Source organism: Sesamum indicum, unplaced genomic scaffold, assembly GCF_000512975.1.
Source record: "Sesamum indicum cultivar Zhongzhi No. 13 unplaced genomic scaffold, S_indicum_v1.0 scaffold00121, whole genome shotgun sequence".
Lineage (NCBI taxonomy): Eukaryota > Viridiplantae > Streptophyta > Magnoliopsida > Lamiales > Pedaliaceae > Sesamum > Sesamum indicum.
Genome location: NW_011628050.1, coordinates 168,523 through 192,233, shown reverse-complemented (window position 1 = coordinate 192,233; position 23,711 = coordinate 168,523). Strand labels below are relative to the sequence as shown.

The window sequence follows — 23,711 nt, the reverse complement described above, 5'->3', positions numbered from 1 at the left end:
AGCTAAAGTGGTTTCCGTAAAATCTTCTTGGTGTCGACTCGTTGTCGTCCAGATGTATTCCGATCATGTGCCACCACCACTAGACTCGCCTCGACCTGACGATTCAAATGAGACCAACCTTGCTCATTTTTATCAAGTTGTTGCTGAAATTCAAACATTTTAAGCTTGTTTCCGCCGTGAAGTTTCTGGCCGCTACTGCTCCACCGCCTAAATGAATTTTCGGCCGTTTGAATTCTATCATCAAGTTAAACATTCCCGTACCTTCAAGTCGGATTTTCGTCAAGCGTAGAGAGGTTGGGCTCTAAGCACGACCATTGAAGCTTCTTGCTGTCAATTCGCTGTCGTCTACAGAATCACTATCTGAGACTACCACCGTTCGATTCCTCTCATCCAAATGATCTGAACAAGGCCAAGCTTGACCATTTTCATCACTGTCGGAGACGGAGAAAAAGAATGTTAAAAACAGAAATTAAGTAAAATTATTTGATTTAACAAAATATAAAAATAATAAAAAATATTAAATATTTAATTTAAATATATATTAATAATAATATAATATTTATATAAGCTAAAAAAATTGATATATTTTTAGGTATAATATAATTATTTCTCCAAAATCTTCTCTCTAAGATTCGAATATTGTTTGTCTGGACGAGAGGAGTCAAACAGTGGTAGCCTCAGGCCATGATTCTTTAGACGGCGATGCGGATTTGACGGCAAGAAGCTTCAGCCCGACCTCTCTATGCTTGATGAAGGTAGGAAAATATTCACCTTGATGATAGGATTCAAACGGCCTGAAATCCGTTCAGACTGCAAAGCAGTGGTGGCCAAAAACTTTACAACGGAAATGAAATTAAAATTTTTTAATCTCAGCAACAACTTGATGAAAATGAGCAATGTTGGTCTTTCGAATCGTTAGGTCGAGGCGAGTCTAGTGGTGGTGGTGGTCTATGACCGGAATTCAACGACTCGACGCCAAGAAGCTTTATTCATATTCTTCTATAGGAACTTACAACAGTAGTCATTTAACTAAATACAAAGAACTAAAGGTATAGAAGTGCGCATCATTAACTACTGTATGTCGACTACACGGATGTATTTCAATTTAACAAAAGCAGATAGTAACAAACATATATTGAACACACAAAACATTGCAGCATAACATAGTCAGACTACACAAAATTAAGATAGACGTGAACCCAATGACTATAGATAGGCAAATACCGAGCCTAAAGGGTTAAGATCCTATTGATCTTAAGTAAGAGATACAAAATTGGCCACAGAAGCTACTCCCAGCCAGTTGAGTATAACATGTCTTACTCACGAAGTACAATAGATTACAAAATCATTAAACGAAAAGTCCTATTGGTTACAGTAGTACTAGATTGTGAAGAAAAGGCTGGTAGCCGAACACAAGATGCAAAACAACACTAAACCAACACAACTGCAACGATGCCTGGATTCCAAATCAACATGTTCTTTTGCATGCTTTATGGCATTTTCATATTGGTTGAGCCTGTTCAGTAAGCCTGGAATCACCTCTTTAGAACGATGACATATGGGCGGGTCCACCTATTGGAAAGTCTCACAATATTTACCCTTACATTAACATAAAGTTATAGTGGTTAACAATGCAATGTAATGTGATGGACACATTAACGACATATAAGATAAATCAGTAATATCATGGTTTGTGGACATATATGAAGATTTGTGGACATATACATTGAATACAACATCATAAATTAAAATCACCCACCTCATTGCCTTGACATCCACGGAAACGCCTGCCAGGGTTGGTACTCGTCCATGAGGTTCGAACAAGTACCCGTCCACACGTGCATATACGAAGAATGTCAGAGTCGAAAGATGATGTTGTCTGCCTATAATTTGACCTATAGGTCGAATAGCTATGACCAGCACTACTACTGCCCAGGTCACTATTATCCATTGAACTATAGTTTTTGAAATAACGGGGGACGACTAAGATTCAACTATATGGGGGTGAATAATACTGGAAAAAGCAGTGGTTTAGAGGTTTTGGTAAAGTATTTGGACATAAAATTTACAAAAATTTTGGATTGAGTTGTAAATTGCTAAATAGACAAACAGATAGAGATCGCTCCATTCATATTCCTTATCGGCCTAACTTATACTACAAAATTTGCAGTTTTCTGCGAGTAACAACATAAATCAATGAATACCTAAAAATTAGAGTGTCATTGTCTCAAAGTGTTGGAAGGTATATTCATAGGGCATTTACGTATTATTGCCCCTAAAATACAAGGACTCAGGCGTATTCTTCGTATCCAGTCTTAGTTGATTTATATGTAAATATAGAACTGGAATGCAACAAAATCAATTATTTATTCCAATCTTAATGAAAATAATAAGAACTTAGTCAAGCATTAAACTTGTCTGGCGCTAAATGGAACAAAAAGGGATACATCTCTAGTAGCTTACAAAATTAAAAAATTCAGACGACTCCAGTGCAACTGAAATAGTGTATGACCGGTGGGGAAGCAGGTGTTTGACAATAAGAAAATAAAAGAAAATTATTGCGACCGAATGAAAAAAAATATTGTGTAAACTAGGTTAATGAAATAGAAAAGCCAAAGATTACTACAATGTTAAATAAAAGATCGAGAAAGGAGCCCACCGTCGGTCTTCAACGGTGTTGCCGGAGAACTACGACATCCCTTCTTCCGACGCCCTTCTACACTGCATTGGAAGATCCCCTGCAGATGCAGTGTTCGAAGAAAGTTTTGATGGAAGATTAGAGTTTCTTCCTAGGAAGAAGGAGGGAAAGGGGAGAGAGTCAATTCTTCATATGGCAAGTGAAAGTGTTGTTTTGTTGTTATTATGGGGCAAGAAAGTAAAAATACATAACTATCAGTCATGTTAAGTATATATGTAAACATGATATTTCTCTATCAGGGTTATTTGTAATGTTGTAAGGAAACATTGTACTGGTGTCCCTCTCCCAATTAATGCGGATAAAAATATAAGACAATATTAATTTCTATTAATTACTTTGGAATTACATTCATTTACTCTTATTGATTATTTTTTCATTAAACATTTATTTACTCTTACTGGTTACTTTTCACATTTTTCATATTTACTCTTATTAATTATTATCACATTATACTTTGTATTATTATATTTATATTATATTAATAATTAATATGCTTTACTTATTACATAAAAAAAATTACCTTTATGGGATAATATAAAATGACTTAAAAAATTCATAAAAATTAAAATAATTGAATACATTTAGAAATTTCCTAGCATAGTTTCCAAGCACATATATAGATGATAATTAGTTAGAAGATAAATTAAAATCAACTGAATGAGTTCTCATGTAAATCAAACACTTGAAAAGTAAAACACGTTAAAAATAAATATAAATTAATTAAATCACTTATCCTGTAAAGTTAAAAACTATTTGTAAGAGGCTAAAAGATAATTTGAACATTTGGAGTGTGACTACTGCTTGTTATATTATTTTTTATTCATTTATGATATAATAGGAATAAAATATCAGTGTACAAAATTCAATCTTTACAACAATATAAGATTGAAATTACTCCTTGTCAAAAATAATATGAAGATGTAAAGTCTACTCCTAAACCATCACTGTATATACTTGTTTTTCAAAAATATTAAAAAAATAAAGAAAAATGGGCAAGCAACGATAAATAAATATTATTTGTGCCAATAAAAAAAGATGAATCATTTAATAGAGTCTTTAAATTTGTATTATAGATTGTAGTTTTATTGATACAATTATTAATAAGATTGCAACAAGTATTATAAAAATAGATATTAACTAGGTCTTTTGGTAATGTATGCTCGTTTTGAGATTAAACATTATTCATATGATGCTGAAAGCTATTATTGCTATAGCCTTCCAGAACCAACTCTCTATTAATGTGCGTCAAGAGCTCTTCTTTAACCTTTATTCAAGTATCAAAGATAGTCCTTCAACAGGTGTCTGTTGCCTCGTCGGTGCACACTCGATATCCATTGTTATACATAAAAAATATAAGCATCATCGTGCTTAGTGCACTGAACAGCATTCCAATAGCCGCCATCCAATCTCAGTAGGACTCTCGGTGCCCAGTCTCGAGGTCCTCGACTTGGAACGCTCCAGATGAACCTTCAAAAGTTGGTTTCATAGTCGTTATTCAATGCACAACCCAACTACAATTAAGTGGTCTGTGGGCATCTGTGACGTCAAACCAGTGTTTAACATAATCGGTAAGCACAACAGACATATGTACCAAAGACGAATACTTACTATATCCATCAAGATAATAATATTTAAATAAAGATTGATTGAATGGTTCCCAAAACAGCCAATCTCAATTGGTTTTTTGGTTATCGATTCTAACAATAAGTGGGGAAGAATAATAGATAACGAATGGTCACCTAGCTAGAGGAGCTAAGATTATTGAAATAGGGGCGCAAAAGTTAATTGGGTTGGTTTTTTTTCATTCCCCAATCTTTATCGAATAATATTAAACCAATGAATACGGTAAGAATTCATCAAGTTGGCAATGTGTTTCACTGTACTTACTACCGATATTGAACGGGGTTTTCATATCACAACGAAACACCCACAGACCGAAAGGTGAAACCTATGGAGTTGGGCTGCGATAGGTTTGGCAGCTATCAAGTCAACTCCTAAGGATCGATCTGAAAGATTGCAAGTTGAAGACTTCGAGGCAGGGCATGGAGGGCCTATAGAACTTGCACTAAGTACTGCAACTATATTTCGTCAGCAGGAGACTTAGGTCGTCCGTGCAGTTTTAGTGGGTCAGTTGGCAAGGTAGTCGACTAACTGAATTGACTTGCGGAAATCATTATATGTCTCTTAAGACTTGGTCGGTATGATTGAAATTTTCGGTTTTGATAGTACAAGATTAGTTATCAGACTTGAGAATCATGGCAGTCACGTGCACACGAAGACCGTATCTTGCATATGGCGAACGGTGGCTGTATCGTGAGGCATAGTAATCATAAGCCTTATCTAGTGCAGTTGGAGTATATAGCGATGATGGTGGATTTCAAGAGAGGATTTGTCCCCTGTTAGTGTATGACAACGAGTATTTCAATATGCTCTAAGATGGTTTAGACTCTAAAATTTTTTTTGGCCAAAATGATTAATTGATCAGGAATAGGTTTCTTAGATCGAATCGGTTAGATTATATGCATCTCGAGCATTAAGCATAGTTATTTAGTTAAAGATGAAAACCGACATCCAATTCCATCCCTAGGGTAAGGCCGAGAGACGATTGATAGTAGGACTGTACTCGTATGGACACGGAGCCTAAATGTTCACGTCATATTTCACCTAGTCTCTAGTGCCATGAACTGTTGTCAAACAACCACCCATGGTAACGAGCTATTTTCAATTTTGGGATAATCGAAAATAATTGGTTAAATTAGATTTAATTAATTGTATTGGTCACATATACCCAAGTCTAGCTGCGGGTGAACCTAAAGAGTCACACCCTGCCACTATAATGGGATGGGATTAATTCGAAAAGAGTCGGATTAAATTAATTTTTGGAGAGAATAAATGATTGGATCATCTATTTAGATCAATTCATTGGATGGATGACTTGAAGTTTAATTAATTGAATTAATTAGCCCTGAAAATTAATTGGATTAATTTTATTAGGCTTGGTTCGATTTCTAAATTTGATAAATTGAAATAGAGATTACAAGAAGCTTGAATCATTTAATTAGATTAAAGAATATTTTAATATTGGACTTATAAATTAAACTAGGTTTGATTTGAAGTCCATTAGACGTAGGCTTGATTTAATTTTAATTAATCAAGCCAATCCATTAAAATGCAAGCGCAAGGCCTTGGTTAGACCTTGGTTAGGCTAAGGAGGAGCAAAACTCCTCCTTGGATGTGGTGTGGTTGAATTGGTGCCCTAGTGTGCACCAAAATTTGCCATAAGGTGGCTTAGAGGTGTTTGTTGGGTAGGAGTCATTCTAGGTCAAGACTCCTTGGTGTCTTTTGACTAGGTTACATACAAAATACCTAAAACCCTCATAATCGCCTAACAGCTGCTGCATACACCATACACATGATCTTTTCTTAGATTTTCTTCCCAAAAACCTTCTTAAGATCATAGAGATCGAAAGAGGAACAAAGATCGTGTGTATGGTGTTATTGATTCTTTGCACTTATGTGGAGATTTTGCTAGCACGAAATCTCCACATCCTTAGTAGTGGTGTGTCATTCTTAGGAGGATTCCTAGATAGATCTCACCGTGAACGGATTCGACTGGCAAGGAACCAACCTTTGTAGCCGTACAACGAAAAACTACAAGGATAATCCCTGTTTAGATTTTCTGCATCTTGTTTTTCTTTATGTTTCTACGGCCTTTTGTTTCATCTTTTATATCGAACACGCCTGGGAATGGATCAAGGGTATACCCCTTGATCGGAATTTTGTTGTTTGTTAGAATCATTATTTTGCGATTTTTCATGCTTTTGCCGCGCTTCCCAGACTGATCTACTCCCTTCAAGATGAGATCATATATTTGATTGATTATGAAATATGCCCGCACTTCTTAAAAGGCCTAAGTCAGCTGAAAGTGCGAACTACTAGAAGGCATTAAAAGAGTAATTGTCTAGTATTGTGCAACTTGGTGCTTGGATAACTACTGGGACTTAGATTCATATGATGTTAAGACCGGTGACATGCCCAAGTTGAGTGGGAGCTCCACATAACATGTATTCATACTACAAGTGCTTTGAGACGACCTCTTGTGTGAAATGACTAAATGGTCCCTGCTTCCTTTGTGACTCTGGACCATGTCGAGGTGTAAGCTTAATGACACTACTTTTAACATGATATCCAATGGTTATGAGTGATTCGATTTGTTGGAACATGTCTAGGAAAGCTATCAGGACCAAGCTGATTGGTATGAAAGGCCAAGCGAAAACTAAGTTGGTAATGCACTTGTGTTCTATTGTTCATAGCCTAAGCGCCTGTGTTGAAAAATGCCCAATCAATCATGAACATAATACATATTTGAGTGGGTTAGGCATGCTCTATTTAGTGAGGGATCTAAAGATCCTTGATTAAGTGCGACCACATACTTTGGGTACAAAACGAGTTTTGAGTGGTAAGATTATATTAGTTTGGTGAAAACTTAATATAACTCTCCTCATTGTTCCTTCTCGCTTGGTTGCATGCCAATTTCCTGTATGAAGGGATGAATGTGAGATTGAAAAATTGAGATAATGAGTATCATGGAGATTGAGTTAAATGTATGAGTAGGAGATGTTCAATATTAGGTTAGCTTTGTAGACTCGTGACCCAATATGCATCCATATTTGAGATAGAGATTGAGTCTCCCAAATATATGCTGGAACAAGGACTCCTCTGGGATAAACTCTATCTGAGATAGAGTTTGTAGTTTTCCAAATATATGTTGGGATATGGACTCCTCTTAGGGATAAGGTTGAGTACATCTATAAATAAAGTACATGGTTGTGATCAAAGTGACACAAACACAAGTGTGATCCAAATGATTAATCACAATACTCTCTCCAAATGTTTATCTCTATGTTCTTTCTTGGAGAATCACCATAGACTCCATAGGTTTGAGGTGTGTAAATGAGTCGGTTACTTTGGTAGTAATCCACCGAGGTGAGCAAGACATGTTCATAGCGTCCATAATTTTTGGATCCAACGTGGGGGAATTTTAAAAATGTCCGTGTAGTGATCTTCAAGGCAACATGAGAGTTGATATATTCACGATCCAATCAAGTCATGGGCTTTAAGATAAGCCAAATCTTGATACGTGGATCGACATATTTCCGCTTTTGAAGATTAATTCGCCCACAATTATGTGTCAATGTGTTAATTGATTAATTAGCATGTATATATTATTTATTATATGTAATATTATTTATTTATGAATTATCTATTTTTATTTTCGAACAATATAAAAAGAATATAATTTGAATCACATAAAAGGGAATAAACATACAAGATTGCAAATTATTCAGAGTTTTGTGAAAGTGATAAATAGAGGTAGTTTGTCATCCACCGACCTTAGCTCAGTTGGTAGAGCGGAGGACTGTAGTTGTTTAGTAGCAATCCTTAGGTCGCTGGTTCGAATCCGGCAGGTCGGAAGTTTTCTTCTTTTGGTATCTATTTTTCCTTTTGTTTCTCTTTTTTAGTAATAGACAAAGCAATTAGGTCACTCCTTTCTCCCTCAGTTTTACGAAATAGCCACCACATCCACGGCGGCACCACCTCTCTCCTACCACCAACGCTATTATGACCCTTCTTCACCACCTCTCCAAAACCTCCTTAATCCCCTTCAGACCCCATCACGTTTTCTCTGCCATCTCCCACTTTTCCACCTCCTTTCTCATCACCAAAACTCCCAAGAAATTCAAGAAAAAGCGCAAGAAAAAGGACAGCCCACGAACCACACTCGTTCAAACCCAACCAAACATCATTCCCCACTTCGAAAACATCCTCCTCAGAGATGCGCACTTCAGATTCCTCACTAAGGCCAAAGAATTCCTCTCCAAACAGCCCCACCACGTCCTCCGCCTCGATGACGCCGGAAAACTCCACCAGCAGCTTGGCTTCGCCCGCGGCCGGAAAGTTCTCAAGTCCATCCTCCGGCATCCTCTCATTTTCCAAACCTATCGCCATTCGGACGACAAAATCTGGGTCGGGTTTACTGATTTCATGGATAGTTTGCTGCGTACCGAACGGGATATGGAAAATGAATTGGAGGGCAAAAGGGTTGATGTTGTTAGGAAATTATTAATGATGTCCGCGAATAAGAGGATACCCTTGAGTAAAATTTATCACAACAGGCTCTTGTTTGGCATACCGGAGGATTTTAGGGATAGAGTAGCAGAGTATCCAGATTATTTTAGGGTAGTGATTGAGGATGATGGGAAGCGAGTGCTTGAGCTAGTTAATTGGGACAGTTCTTTGGCGGTGAGTGCTTTGGAGAAGGAATTTATGGTTGATGAGGATAAGGTGAAAAGAGCCTTCAAATTTCCTATGAAACACGGCAAAGCATTGGAGTTGGATATGGAGGATGAGAGAAAGTTGAACATTTTGAACACATTGCCTTTGGTGTCGCCTTATTCAGATGGTTGTAAGTTGGATTTGTGGACGTTGGAGGCGGAGAAGTATAGGGTGGGAATTATTCATGAGTTCTTGAGCATGACATTGGAGAAAAGAGCATATATACATAACATAGTGGAGTTCAAGGAGGAATTTAGTCTCACGAAACATACTTATCAGATGCTTCTAAAGCAGCCTCGGACATTTTATGTGGCTGGTACTCAGATGAACTGGTGTGTGTTTCTAAAGGATGCTTACGGTGAAGATGGAGAGCTCATCAATAAAGATCCGCAGGTGATGTTTAATGAAAAACTTTACAAATATGCGGACATGCAAGAACTGGAATCTGATTGCACTGTTGGATAAAAATGAGAATGAGGATTGAGATAAAATAGGCTTTGAATTGGTTGCTGGAGCAGATCAGGCAAGAGCGAGATGGAAATTATTTGTATAAGGTAACTTGAAATGAGTTGGCAGTTACTTACGGTGCATTGCTGTCATTTATTGAAATGTATAGTCAAATGTCACTGGAAAAAAATGAAGTTTTGCGTGAAGATAGTTGTAGACTTATGCTTCTATAGATGAAATACTACATTCTGCGTTAATGTGCAGGAGAATTATTACCCCCTCTTTGTAAATGTTGGTTATTTTCCCAGTTTAGTCATGAATGGAACTGCTTATCTGTCGGACAACCATTATTTTTGTACTTATGAATATAGGATTAGTTGCTGGTTCTGCATCTGGGTCCATGTCTCATCAGACAAAATACTGTGTTAAATCTGATATGGTTTGCATGAACAAGAACATAAACCGATACGTTACAGGCACAATACCTAAGAATACTGTGAGGGTGGACTGCATTTGAGTGTGAATACATGTAGTTCAAGTCCTTTTCCTGGCCAGCAAAATAACCAAAATAATGTCTTCAGATTTCATGTTTCCTTCTGGATGCTTCCCTGCCATCAAATTTGGTTCTTAGTTCTGATTTTTCAGGTTGTCTGCAACAATCTCCACAAATACCACACCCTTCAAATGGCCCTTAAAAGAGTAAGAGATGGACTGGTTAAGAAAGGGCAGCACCAAAAAAGGGTTACTTGTGATCCTTACAACCTCTGGTCTTGAGATTGGACCCAAATAGTAGCTGCTGCCAGGAGACAGCTTTCACGGTGCGAACAACCATCCAGATCAGTGACAGCAAAATCTTTGGCAGCAGTTCTCAGAAGTCCTTGCCTATTCCTAGGATTCAGGTAATAGTTTGCAAATGGAAGGAACCTGGATGATAGTGTTTTCATATGATACAAACAGTGGGATAGTGTATTTTACTTGTCACGAGTATGCTTGATTGCCTTAAACTTTTCATCTGTTGATATAGTCAGGCAGTATTGTCGAGGTTTCTGCACCTAATGGCCAGGTCCTTGTAAACTAAATCTATGTGCCTTCTCCATTTGCCTCTTCTTTTTTTCTGTGAAAATAGGACTTCATAGTATAAATAAAAGGAAATACAAACTATATACCTCTACAGATACTTGTACTTAGCCGTAGTATCCGTAGAGACTTTATGGCCGATTACAAAATGTTCCAAGAAACTTGGACACTGATCAAAAACTTCTTTCATATCCGAACTGATACAGTAGTTAGCTAATACATCTACAGGCTGATTTGCTTCTCTGAAGTACTGGTGGACTTTTACTCTTGGGAAGCTAGAGACATCCTCCAGCATGTTAGAAGAAGATTCTCCAAAGCTGTTTGATGCTGAAGCTGATGGTCGGTCATGCTGCAATAAGATTATGAATGTCCAGGTCTGTTGTGGGCATAAACCGAACCAAAGTGTTAACATCTCTGCCTTGTTGTTAGTAGTGAATCCTACCGGACATGTGTATCCCGCAATAAAATCACCCTTAAAATCTCTAATTATTCCTCCTGCTCCGGATGGACCTGGATTTCCCTCTGAAGCTCCATCACGATTAAGTTCAAAACAAGAATCGGGGGAACGGTCCCTTTTAAACGATAAAACAAATTCTTGTCTCTGTTTAATACGTTTTGTGAAAAAATTGTTCAGACTTCGAATCTTTGAGAGTGCTTGAGCAACATTTATAACTTTTTTTTCTGTGCAAGTTTAGCTCGTGTTGGCAAGGCTTCATGGCATTGTTTTGTTGACTATAAATACTACTCTTATTAGCATTGTTTTGTAGAGTAGAGTAGAGAGAAAAACATATAAGTTCTCTGTATAATCGAGAGATAAAAGAAAGAGTTGAGACGAGACTGAGTGTTGTCTTTCACGTGTGGTGAAGACTTACATATTAGTGTGTGTGTGTGTTGTACTCCTCAATTTTCCTCCTCTTTGAGTGTTTTTTCCTGGCTTGGTATCGCCCCCAGACGTAGGATTTATATCCGAACTGGGTTAACAAATTCGTGTCTTTTATCGCCTTCATATTCAAGCTGTTGTCCATCTTGACCCGATCCATTTCCTAACACATATTTCATAAGAAGTTTAAAATTTCAAAGCGGATAGTTTTGCAACATGAAATGGTTTACTAACATACTGTTATCTTCAAGTTTTTGTATACTGGTAATATCTTTAATCCTATAAAATGATTAATATACTGGTAATATGATTAATATCTTTAATTCTATAATTTTCAATCCCTTTGTCATTATAAAAATTTTTCTTTTGTGGTTTCCTTCGTTCCATTGGATTGAATCTTTTATAAAAGAGATGTCATTGACAATATTTTTTTTAAAGGGTGAATAGCAATTTATTCCCTATGATATTGAAAATGAGCGCATTACTTTCTTATAATAAAAATATAGTAATTTACTCCCTTTTACTTTTTAAAATGAATCAATTTACCTCCTTATATAGGGAGGTAAATTGTATTATTTTAAATATTATAGGGGGGTAAATCATTGTATTTAAAAAATATAGGGAGATAAATCGATATTTATTTTTTTATACTATTAATGGTATCAATAGTTCCAATGGGTAATGCAAATGACCCCATAGCATACATGGGAATAGAGTTTAAAACATGCTTAATAAAAGTTACTTTTCCTGCATATGACAAAATACTATTAGTACTTGTGCACTTTTTCGTTTATGACTGATTCCTTGACCTATCGAGGTGACTGCCTAGCCTTTCATGTTGTACTGTATTGATATACTACGATTTATTTAATAAAATTTATATTTATCGGAAAAAAAATTATTATACCAAGCATTAATTTTTTATTGAATTTTTTTTTGACAATCTCAAAAATAGAATCTTTATTTAATCTATCATATGCAAAATGAAGGCCAAGATACATATCATTTTTATTTGAAATGATTTTTTGTCTTTTGAAATGGTTCTCGAAATACAAAACGTATTTGGAGCGAAATTTGAAACGATTTTAGAATGAATTGAAATATGTCCTTACAGTTGGCGTTACAAAAAATTAGGAAGGGTTATCAAATAAACATTCTTACTTAGAACGGTAACTGTAACTGTTTTTTAAAATCGTTCCTAATGTCGAATTTGTCCAAATCTTTTTATTTTTGAAATTGGAACGGTTAGGGACGGATTTTGGTACGAATATTTTATTTTTATTAGGGAACTACTTTGTAATGCTCTTGCAATCATTATTGAACTATTCCTTTTAATTGGGATTAATTTAGGAATGGTTTCTGGAACTGTAATCTGCAACACATTTAGGAACGGATTTGTTAATTAGGAACACATTTGTAGAACTATTTTGGTAATGGCATTAGGAACGGTTTCATATAATTTGGAACACATATTAGAGACTGTATTAGTAATGAATTTTGGAACGGTTATCCACTAATTCGGACACCTGTTTGAAATGGTTTTAGCAATGGTATTTGGAACGGGTATTTACTTAAATTTGTAATATTTTCTTTACCATTATTAAAATCGTTCCTAATGTTTGAATTTAATAATTCTTTATAATTTATTAATATATTTAATAAATTTGAATAAATAAACAAATTTATACATTTTAATAAACTTTCATTTATAATTAAATTAATTTAATGAAATTTTAATTAATTGTATCTATTAATTTAATTAATTGAATAACTATAAAATAATAAAATTTAATAAATATTATGAAACATGAATAGTTAAGAAGATTATTATATTAATATGAAAAAGTATTTAATTACAAAAATTAAAAAAATATAAAACATAACCTAACCCCTCCTCGTTAGTTACGTCCATATCATCCTGATTCGAGGTCTTGGGGAGGGTCTGTCGGAGGCGGTGCTGCAATCAACAAGGAGGCCCGCATCTCGCTTGTCATGGCTATCATGTCGGCCATCATCGTCTCGAGATGGCAGATGCAGTCCTCCATGGCTGGGTTTGGCCCTGGCGATGGCGGTTGTGGTGGGGGTGGCGATAATTTGTTCTTGCCCCCGATTATAGCCAACCACATCTGCTGCTCCAACATTGCCACCGAAGCCTCCAATAAGGCGGGGGCACTGAGGTCCTTGGTTGAGGCTGACGATCCTCCAACATCTTCTGGAACATCTCCTGCAAAACAAATAAAATTGTTAGTACTTTTATTAAATGAAGAATTAATTATTAAAAAAATAATATTAATTATTTAGCAACTTACCGCCACCTCTGTCGCCCTTGGCCCGCTCCAGCCGCCGTTCTCTGTCTTCTTGTAGCACTGCTTGAATAATTCTATTTTCCTGGACGGCCGCCGAGCTCTATCTCCTATAGAAGAAAAAAACAATTAGCATCAAATTAAAAAATAATGATAAAGCATATAAAATACTATTATTTACTTGCCAACTTCCTCTTGTGCATACCGATTGAGAAAGACCCCCCCTTGGTACACAATGGAGGACGTCGTAGGGTTCATCGCCTGGTTCGCCTTATTCTTTTAGGACTCCTGTTGGAAGTCCTCGCTGGCCTAGTACTTCTAGAGCTGGATTCAGACCTTGTTGCCCAGTTAGAATTGCCTGACCAGACTGGACCTCGTGATGGAAAAAATCTTTCGGATGTACTTTTCGGCCCACATGTGGAAGACCGGAACATGGATTCATCGTCACAGTCCCACCAGTAGGTCATCTGCAGTAAAAAATATTAGTAAAATAAATTAAATAATTAGATTCTTAGAGAAAACTAAATTAGTTTAAAATTGATTACCTTCATGCTCTCGAACCAGAACTGCTGGTGCTCTGCCTCAGATACGAATGCGGATGGGGGAGATGTCCTCGCACAACTGCATTGATGTGCTCGTGGAACTGGCAGTCAGACCTTAGATAACAAGTTATATTAAATATTTTCAAGATAAAATAATTAGTTATAAAAAATCAAGGAAAACAAATTTAGCTCGCGTCATCGAGGCTGATGTACTAGCGCAATAATGGTGGGGGACTGATGGTGATGGTGGCTGCTGTAACGCATCATCAGTAGCCTATGCAGTTCTGGATGGTCCGACGTCATCATGAGTCTGTAGGGTGGGGGACGATGCAGGCCTGGTGGAAGTGGCGGGCCACGGTCGGGCCACGACCATGACCACGCGGTACAGACGGTGTACTAGTAGACATATTATGTAAAAGTATTAATCTAATTTTTTTGACATTAATAAGTTAATAGAAAACAATATACTATTTTTTATGATCATTAAGTAAAACTGTTAATATTGAGAAATTGGTCTAAATTAATTTTATAATTATTTATATTATTATGTAAAAATATTAGTATGAGAATATTATTCTATTTTTTTTTTATTTTTTGTGATTATGTAAAAATATTATTATTAGAGAAATTGGTCTAAATTAATGTTGTGAATATTTACATTATTATATAAAAATATTAGTATTGTGAATATTGTTCTATTTTTTTATTATTATGTAAAAATTTTAATATTAAAAAAATTGATCTAAATTAATTTTGTGATCAACTTAGACTATTATGTAAAAATGTATTATTGGTAACATTATTCTAATTTATTTAATTTTTTGTGATTATGACATAAAACTTTAATATTGGAAAAATTAGTCTAAATTAATTTAGACTATTATGTAAAAATGTATTACTGGGAGTATTGTTCTAAATTTCTTTAATATTTGTGATTATTATGTAAAAATATTAATATTGGAAAAATTGATCTAAATTAATTTTATGATTAATTTAGACTATTATGTAGAAATGTATTACTGGGAATATTTTTCTAATATTTTTTTAATTTTTGTGATTGTTATGTAAAAATGTTAATATTCGAAAAATTGGTTCTAAATTAAATTGTGATTAATTTAGACTATTATGTAAGAATGTATTATTGGGAATATTGTGTTGGAATAGGTGATCAAAAGTCAATTTGGATTGGCGGTTTTGATAACTATTCAAGCAATCTTTATTTAAGCAATATTGTCCCGACGAATATCGTAAGTACTAGTTTTCAGCATATGTGTCTGTTGTGGTTACTAGAATTGCGTTAAGCACTGGTTTGACATCTCAACAGATGCCCCTAGACCACTTAATAACCCATGTAGTTGGGTTGTGCATTGATCGACGACTATGAAACTAACTTTTGAGGGTTGGTTTGAAATGTTCCAAGTCGAGGATCTCGAGACTAGGCATCGAGTGTCTTACTGAGTTTTGCACTGAGTATTGCATTGATTGGATGAGTATCACGTTTTATCAGCTACAGACGTTGGACGCCTATGCAATTTCAGTGGGTTAATTGACAAGGTGGTTAACTAACTAAACTGACTCGCGGGGATCGTTATATGGAAGCCTTAGAGGCTTCGTCGGTATGACTTGAGTCCCCAGCTTCGATAATACGGGAGTAGTCCATAGACTTGAAGAATCACGACAGTCACGTGCATACGATGACTGTATCTTGGATTTGTGTGGGAGGTGATTATGTCACAGATATGGTCATCATAAGCCTTGTCCAATGCAGTCGAAATATGTAGTGAGGACAGTGAGTTCCAAGAAGAGGGTCTGTCCCCTATTAGTATGTGATAGAGGTATCTCCTATGCACTTGAAGATGCGTTCACGCTTTATGAATCTATGGCCACAGTCGTTGATCGAATAGGAAAATGAGTTTCTATATCGAGAAACTTGGCGTAACATGGTCTCAAGAATTAGGCATAGACACCTAGTCCCGGATGAGAACTAATGCCAAATTTTATGCCCTAAACTAAGATCGGGAGACGGTAGACGGAAGGACCGTATCCGTATGCACTCAAGAGCCTAAATGTTGACACGGACATGCACCTAGTCTCTAGTGCCATGGACCATTGTTAGACGGCCACTCATGGTGATGGACTTTCTCTATTAAAGGTTAATCAAGAATTATTAATTAAGTTAAATTTAATTAATAATAGTGTTACACTAATCTAACTCTAGCTGAAAGGTGAATCTAAAGAGTCATACACAAATTATCAGGAAAGAATAAGGAATTAATTTAGAATTAATTCCATAAATAATTTGGTTACTTGCAAAAATGAGATTCATTGGATGGAAAAAGGCCCAAGAATAAATTAATTGCATTAATTTGTATTGAGGTTGTCTTGATAATCTTATACGTCGAATCTTATTAAATAATAAGAATAATTTGGACTTATGTATTTAATTAGATTAAATACAAGTTGGACTCAATTAAATTAGATTTATTATTAAAATGGATTTAAATAAAATCATTGGGCTTGTATTTTTAAGGGTAAAAATCAGCCAAGCCCAAATATTTTGAGCCCATGAAAAATTTCATAGAAGAAAATAAATGGCTAGCAAATTACAATTTTAGAAACTGCAATTCTAGCTATTCTATGGATCTCTTTATTTGGAATAAAGAGAAATATGTCTTGTAGATAATAGAATGTATTTAAAAACATTCTTAATTATCAAACAAGGTTATATATATATATATATATATATGAAACATAATATTTGAAAAATAATTATGATCTTTATTACACAACAAAAAGTTTCCCTCTCTTCCACCATTGCTCTCGGCCGCCCCTCTCTCTCAATGCACTTGGTGCATTTTTTTCTCTTCTTTCCTTCTACCAAAGAAGACGTAGAGATCCCGACTCTGGTGTTGTGTAGGCGAATTAGAGGGCTGCTATTTTGGGCCTCAAGTGAAGAGCATTTCAAGCGATTGTGAAAAATGGAGGTATCATTTTTCACCCTCTTTATTTTCGGTTTTATAATTTCCACATCAGCCCCAAAGTTCGTTTTATTTTTAGTAAATCGAACGCCCTAGAATTCCAAGGATACACCTTGAATTCATTATTTCTATGATTTAATTTTTGTTATTACGTGTTTTTATTTACCGCTTCCGCTAGTGCGTTCTCGGGCCGTACAACGTGATCCCTTCAAATGGTATCAGAGGCCGGTTCAATGTAGGGGCTGATAGTTATGTGAGTAACTTGGTTTTACGGCTTTTGAAGCATGTTTTCACCGCTTTCCATTTAATAGTTATATGATGAAAATGGCTCGTTCGTTTTTGCAATTCATGGATGATTAAACTATATAAAAAATTTGGAATTTTCTAGGTTTATGCTTTATTTTTGCTATTTTATGTTGAACACAAAAAAAGAAGAAAAATCACATCAAGCACTATTGCTGCCGGTGCACAGTGTGCGCACGCGCAGGTAGAGAAGCATGCGCGCGCTGCAAGGCCGACTGCCAATGGCTGGACCGTTTTTTGCTGTTTTTCGAAAATTTGATTTTTTAGAATTTTTCATTATTAATTATGTTGTTTTTAATTTTTTGGATAAAATTGAATTTTTCTAAAAATTAAAATTGCATAATTAATTAGATTTATTATGTATATTGCATGCACATATTTTCGGTCGTCCTTTAATTGTAAATTACAAACCTATGTCTTCATATAATTTATTTTGTGATATTAGATATCATGGATTGTAATATTACATGGGATATATATTATGAAATGTATGGATGGATCGTCACAAAGCCCACGACCTCTTGTATGTTTATGATTATGGTTAGAATGCTATCTTCTCTCTTCCTCTCATTTTTCGTCTTGGAATAATAAGGCTTGCTAACCGCGACTTCTGATCGAGATTTCTTTTTAAATGTAATCAGAGTAGTATAGGAATGCTGGTGAGATTTTTTATTTTTTAAGCAAGCCCATGGAGAAGAAGGTCCAGAGAGAAGGAGACCCACGAAAAAATTACAAGGCCCATCTATATATTGATGGGTAAAGTATTTTGTAATAGCATAGGACCACCTTAGACTGACCATTGACTCACTACGGGTTCAGTAAGTCGCATAGGTTGGGCCCGTGATCATCCCACAGGGGTATGCTTAATTGTTTTGCATGCGATGCATTTAATGCTTTCATTTAAATGCGTTTAAATATTTTATGTTTGTGCATGCAAATAATAATGTGATGAGGTCTCGGTCAACACTCGAAATTAACTCTCACTTGGTTGGACCAAGTTAAAGTGTTAAGACCCAAAATGGACTTGGATTAAAATGGTTTGATCTGTCCAAAGGTCTCCATCTACGATAATGTGGTGAGGAAGCTGCCACTACCCAAGTGTGGTCTCATGAGTCGTGGCACATTTGGACTAGAAGCAAGCTGCATCATCATTTTAAACAAAGGAACACGCCCACTATTTTCCTATATCATGAGCCGTGGGGGGCAACAGTTGAAGTGTGATTTGATTGATGGGTTGAGCCAGATATTAATTAAATATTAAGTTCATAATGGACTTGGATCGAAATGGCATTTCGATTTGCGCAAGCCTTCCATCCATAACAATATCATGAGGAAGCTACCGCTATCCAGATGTGGTCTCACTAGTCCTGGCACAATTGGAATAGAAGGCAAGCTGCATTATTGTTATGAACAAAAAACCACACTCATTGTTTCCCTGTCTCACGAGTCGTGGAGGCCGACAATTGATGTGTGATTTGGTTGATGGCTCGGACTTAACACCGAGTAGCATGATTCGCTTGGAATCCTCGGGATCAGGTGAAGAGGTGAGGCCAATTATCTTGAGAATCTCATGGAATGAAAATGGCATTGGTTGCCTCCCACAAGGCCTTTTGCATGTGAACCGTAAAAGCAGGGTATGGTAAATGGTTCTTGTAGATTACAAGCCCACTAGGAAAGAATTTTCCGAAATCACACTTGAGAGTGGTGGAATTTTATAGAAATAGTGGGAAAAGTTAACGACTAAAAGACCAAGTCTTAACTCAAAACAATATTGCAATAATCTGCATATTCTTTCTACTCTGCGTTTAGAATTCATGTGTTAGATCCGTTTTTCAATTTAATTTTTGAGATTTATTTCATTTAATGGAACAAACAATTAAATTGGCTGAGAAAATCGAAGGATTATCCGTGATTTTCAAACCTGGCTTATGTCATGGAAAATCCACTTCCATAAGACTTGCGAAAGAAGTCCTTACTTAAAGAACGTTTGACGTTCGGGATTAAGAGTTAAGGACAACGCAATGTCCGTAGCGTCACACCTGCTTCTATCATCCATGATGAGTATGACTGGCTGGACGTTATTGGCTCTATAATGCTCCACGTAAAATGTATTTATGCGGCACCGAACCAGCATATGGATATGCCATGACAGAAGCATTTTCTAAAGCCAATATGACTAAAGGTCGTCTGTACATAAACATTGGAGAAGCTGTAAGACCTAAATGTGTCTTAAAAGGAAATGGACATTGACTAATGCTTTAGGTCCCTTCATCCCTCCCTTCAACCTACTTATCATGAACTCTAAATGGGCTTAAGAAGACCATTCATGAGTTTATAAAATGATCGAAGCAATACAAAGCAATGATTAAAGAATCTGCGCCATCAGTATTGAATTTGGTGTCGGACGCCGAATGAGAAAGAAGGATGAAGGAAAGTCAACAGCTATATGTGCTTTGAGCGCTCCTGTCGCCTTGATGGGCGAGGATAAAATGGAAAAAAAAATAATAGTTCGGCAGTCAAAATTTACATATGATGTTTGCATAGAAATTGCCAAAACGCATTAGAAGAGGGAGTATCGTGAACTCCCCTTCACCCGAGCTATGGCATTTGTTTAACAAACATGATTACTATTCTGAAGTGTTGGACACTTGCTCTCAAAGAACGCTAAGACATATAGTCTTAAAGTTAGGGGATGGCTAGGCCATTACTGCAAAAGCAATAAGACTAAGTAAACTTAGCCATTAGTATTCATGTTAAAATAGTATACATCGTGTAACCCAACATGATCAAATTGTTAGTCAATTGTTCGACAAATTAGATACAAACTTAATCAATAAAAGATTCTTTTGAGTATGATGAGTTATTAAAATTTTCGTACTTCATAATTGGATTATCAATACTCAAAACAAATGATTAAACTAGATTTCCCACGAGGGAGCATGTTTTTTTCTCGTGAGCATGTTTACCTAGGAAGCTTAAGGAAGCAACCCTAAGGGAGGTGAAAGGAGCTCGCCTGTCTGGAAATCTTAGAAGGCTTCCTTCAAGAAAAATGGAGGATAACCCCTAACCAAGTGGCATTATAGAGGCACCTTCCATGAAAGAAAAAATACGAAGAGCCTTCTCTCCAAGGAGGTTTGTGGACCTCCCTCCAAAAACTTGGAAGATGACCCCTCCTCACAAGAAGGCCTGCGGATATTCACATATCAAAGGAGCAACCTCATTCCATAAGAAAAATAGCAAGTCCGGGAGGAAAGATTATCTAATCTCATTTCAAGGCCTCTGGCCTAAAACCATGGCCAAGGGCGAATCATCCCATCAAAGCAGAAAAAATAAAATTTTTCATCCCCATTTTTAATGGGGGAAAGCAAGCAAGGAAAGAAAAATTGTTTCGTCCAGCAATCACATTACATTATCAATTTTTTTCTCCACAGGCGAGGCCTTCATCTTTTTCCTCAGTGGTCGCAGCAACAGAAGCTTCAGGGCGGTGGGCATCACCATCCTTGGGGGTGTCCCTCTCTTTCAGGGCTCCATCTCTTGAGAGGTCACCCGCTATAGAGTCAATTGATGCTTTGGGGAGGGGATCCCTCACTACGATTTCGACCTCTTCTAATATATTATCTAAGTCTTCCTCTGTGGAAAGAGAACAACTCGTCAGAAATAGCCAAAAGAAAAAGAGCAGCATCAAATTAAGGGAAGACCAATCTAAGAAACAAACCTGATTCAGGAGGGAGACATCTACCCATGGGAGCAGGAGCGTCTAAAAAGGGATTTGGAGCATTCTCCATGGCAGTAGCAATATCCAAGAAGGAGGGCCCTCTCCTAATGGAGGATACCCATGCGCTTTTAATTGTTCCTTGCATACCACGAAACCGTGTTCGAAGTAGGGCCTTGCTATCTCAGCCAAGTCCCTTTGATAGGCCTCAGACTTCTTATACTGCTCTAGACGACTTGCCCAGTACCCTTCCAAGTAGCGCTGCCCGTCTGCTGTGTCGGGGAACTCTAGGACTGCTTTCTCCATAGCTTGCTTGAGGGCCTCCTCGTGACCTTAAGCCTCTTTCTGCATCTTCTTCATTTCTTTCTACAGCTGCTGCGAACGACCTACTGCGTCTTTCTTATCCTCCCTGAGCTTGAGGTTCTCAGCTTCTAGGCGCTCCAACTTCTCCTCCAGCTTCCTCCTTTGAGCATTATGTTGAGTGCTGGGAGTACAGAAAAAGAGTTCCTCATAGACTACCAAAAAAAAGAAAGAGATTAGGAACACATCTTTTGAAAGAAGAGAGAAAATGAAAAAGAACCGTACCTTGAGCATGTAAAAGGAGGCTATCCACCTTTGTCAGGGAAGATAGCAAATGCTTATCCCCTGAGGACAGCATCCATTTCATAAGCTCAGCCACCTACAGAGCATTGCTCCCCCTCTCCTGATCTAGGGATTAACGAGTATGCAGGCAAGCAGAGTAGGATCGGGAGTACTTAAGATACGCACCCTTCTCATCCTTGAGAGAGGGTGATGGAGGAGACCCTGATGGTGGTCTGGCAGCTCTGGCTGGCGATGCCCCAACTGAAGTTAGCTTCGCCCTCTTGGAAGAGCCCACTGGAGTAGCGCTGGGGGTAGGAGGGGCAGTGCGCTTCCCCCTAGATTCATTGGAAGAAGGAGTCCCTCTAGGAGATCGAGCAGGAGGGGTCCCTCCAGTTCGAACCCCTAAAGTGTGGTCTCACATGAACTTACTGAACAAGATGTTTCCTGAATCAAGAAAAAATAGCTGATGTCATAATCCAGAACTAGCACAAATAAAGAGAAGACAAAAAGCACTAATGGAATTACCCAGGAAATCCCCCAAAGGTTCCACCCAGGGACTTAAACCGAAGTGGACCAGCAGCCTTTCATCAATGTGGGACCGACAATCATAAGAGTTTTCATTCAAGATATCTAGTAAGGAGGTCCGGGTAATGGACCTCTCCCCAACCTGAAAAGGAAGGGGAACCTCCTGAATCCAGCGGTCAAGGAAGGACCAATGGCGAGAAGGCAAAATGAAAAAGAAACTCTTCTTCCATATTATCGGGGGATGGGGGGAAGGCAAGAAGAAAACTCCAGGACGAGGCATGAACACAAAATAGCCTGTCTCTGCCCTCTTCAGGCGGTAACATTGTGCATAAATACTGGCCGAAACGAAAAACTGATGAAAGCGAAAAATCATGAAGAAGCTAGCTAGAAGTCTAAAAGAGTTGGGGACTAACTGATTCAAAGGGACACCGCGAGCCACATTAGAGTAAAATGAGGAAATGGGGAAACGCAGACTTGATTTCAACTGAGCGAAAATGACGGCCAAGCAGTTGGGAAAAGGAAGGTGAGGACGGTTTTTTGGGGAGGGGGTGTAGATGACAAAAGCCGGAGGGATGTGATACTCTCGTATCAACTGTTCTATCCCCATGACTTTGAGGACGGAAGAGCCCCACTCCAGAGGCGAAGAAGAAACCTCCTCCCAATTCTCCAGGAGAAGAGTCCTCTCCCTCCTTCCCCTCTTCTCCAAGAGAAGAGTCCTCTCCCTCCTTCCCCCCTCCAAGATCGACGTCCTCCATCGATCAAACGACGAGCCGCCGCTGCCGCTTGGCGGAGACTCCTCCTTCGGCCTCGAGGGAAACTAGGCCGCAGACAGTTTATCCCCCTTGAAATAGCTTCCAAGGGATCATTGTCCGCGAAGGTCTCGCCCATAAAACGGATCGATTTATTAGAAGAAGACATATTCAACACAAAAAATTTAGAAAAATTTTAGGGGAAGAGGAACAACATACATACAGAGCTCTCTGATGGACAAAGGCTTGTGATGCTTCAAAAAAAGGGAAAGAAGAAGAAATAAGGAGGAATTACCTATTTACAGATGTGGGGATGAAGTTGAAGGCATGCTCCTGTAACCGCCAGTGACAGGAGGGGCTCGTACCGCCCTTGCTCATGGTGGAGGCAATTATCACCCCCCTGCAATCAAGAAGGCTAAGTCTAGGCCTAGCCATCATTCCCTGACAGAGGCAGAAGCATACTGCTCGAGTACAAGCAACCGAAAAGACGCATATGGGAAGGAAAAAATAAGCAATGAATGAGGTCGCTTCAAGGAACCGATCTCCAATTGACACAAGGACTCCCCCTGGACTCCAGCA

At 37.5% G+C, this 23,711-nt stretch overlaps 1 protein-coding gene and 1 non-coding gene across 3 annotated transcripts; both read left to right on the top strand.

The window, feature by feature from the left end:
* Positions 1 to 8,086: 8,086 nt before the first annotated feature.
* On the top strand, positions 8,087 to 8,172 carry TRNAY-GUA. Its single transcript is given in 2 exon segments — positions 8,087 to 8,123; positions 8,137 to 8,172. It is a non-coding gene; the product is annotated as a tRNA-Tyr (tRNA).
* On the top strand, positions 8,162 to 11,346 carry LOC105179086. Of its 2 annotated transcripts, XM_020691229.1 has the most exons (3): positions 8,162 to 9,588; positions 10,127 to 10,380; positions 10,787 to 11,346. In XM_020691229.1, the coding sequence occupies exon 1, from the start codon at positions 8,321 to 8,323 to the stop codon at positions 9,497 to 9,499; it is 1,179 nt and encodes a 392-aa protein (XP_020546888.1). In that variant the 5' UTR covers positions 8,162 to 8,320; the 3' UTR covers positions 9,500 to 9,588; positions 10,127 to 10,380; positions 10,787 to 11,346. The 2 variants fall into 2 exon arrangements, with proteins under 2 accessions (XP_020546888.1, XP_011100983.1); XM_011102681.2 differs by lacking the exon at positions 10,787 to 11,346 and having other exon boundaries at positions 10,127 to 10,532.
* Positions 11,347 to 23,711: the final 12,365 nt, after the last annotated feature.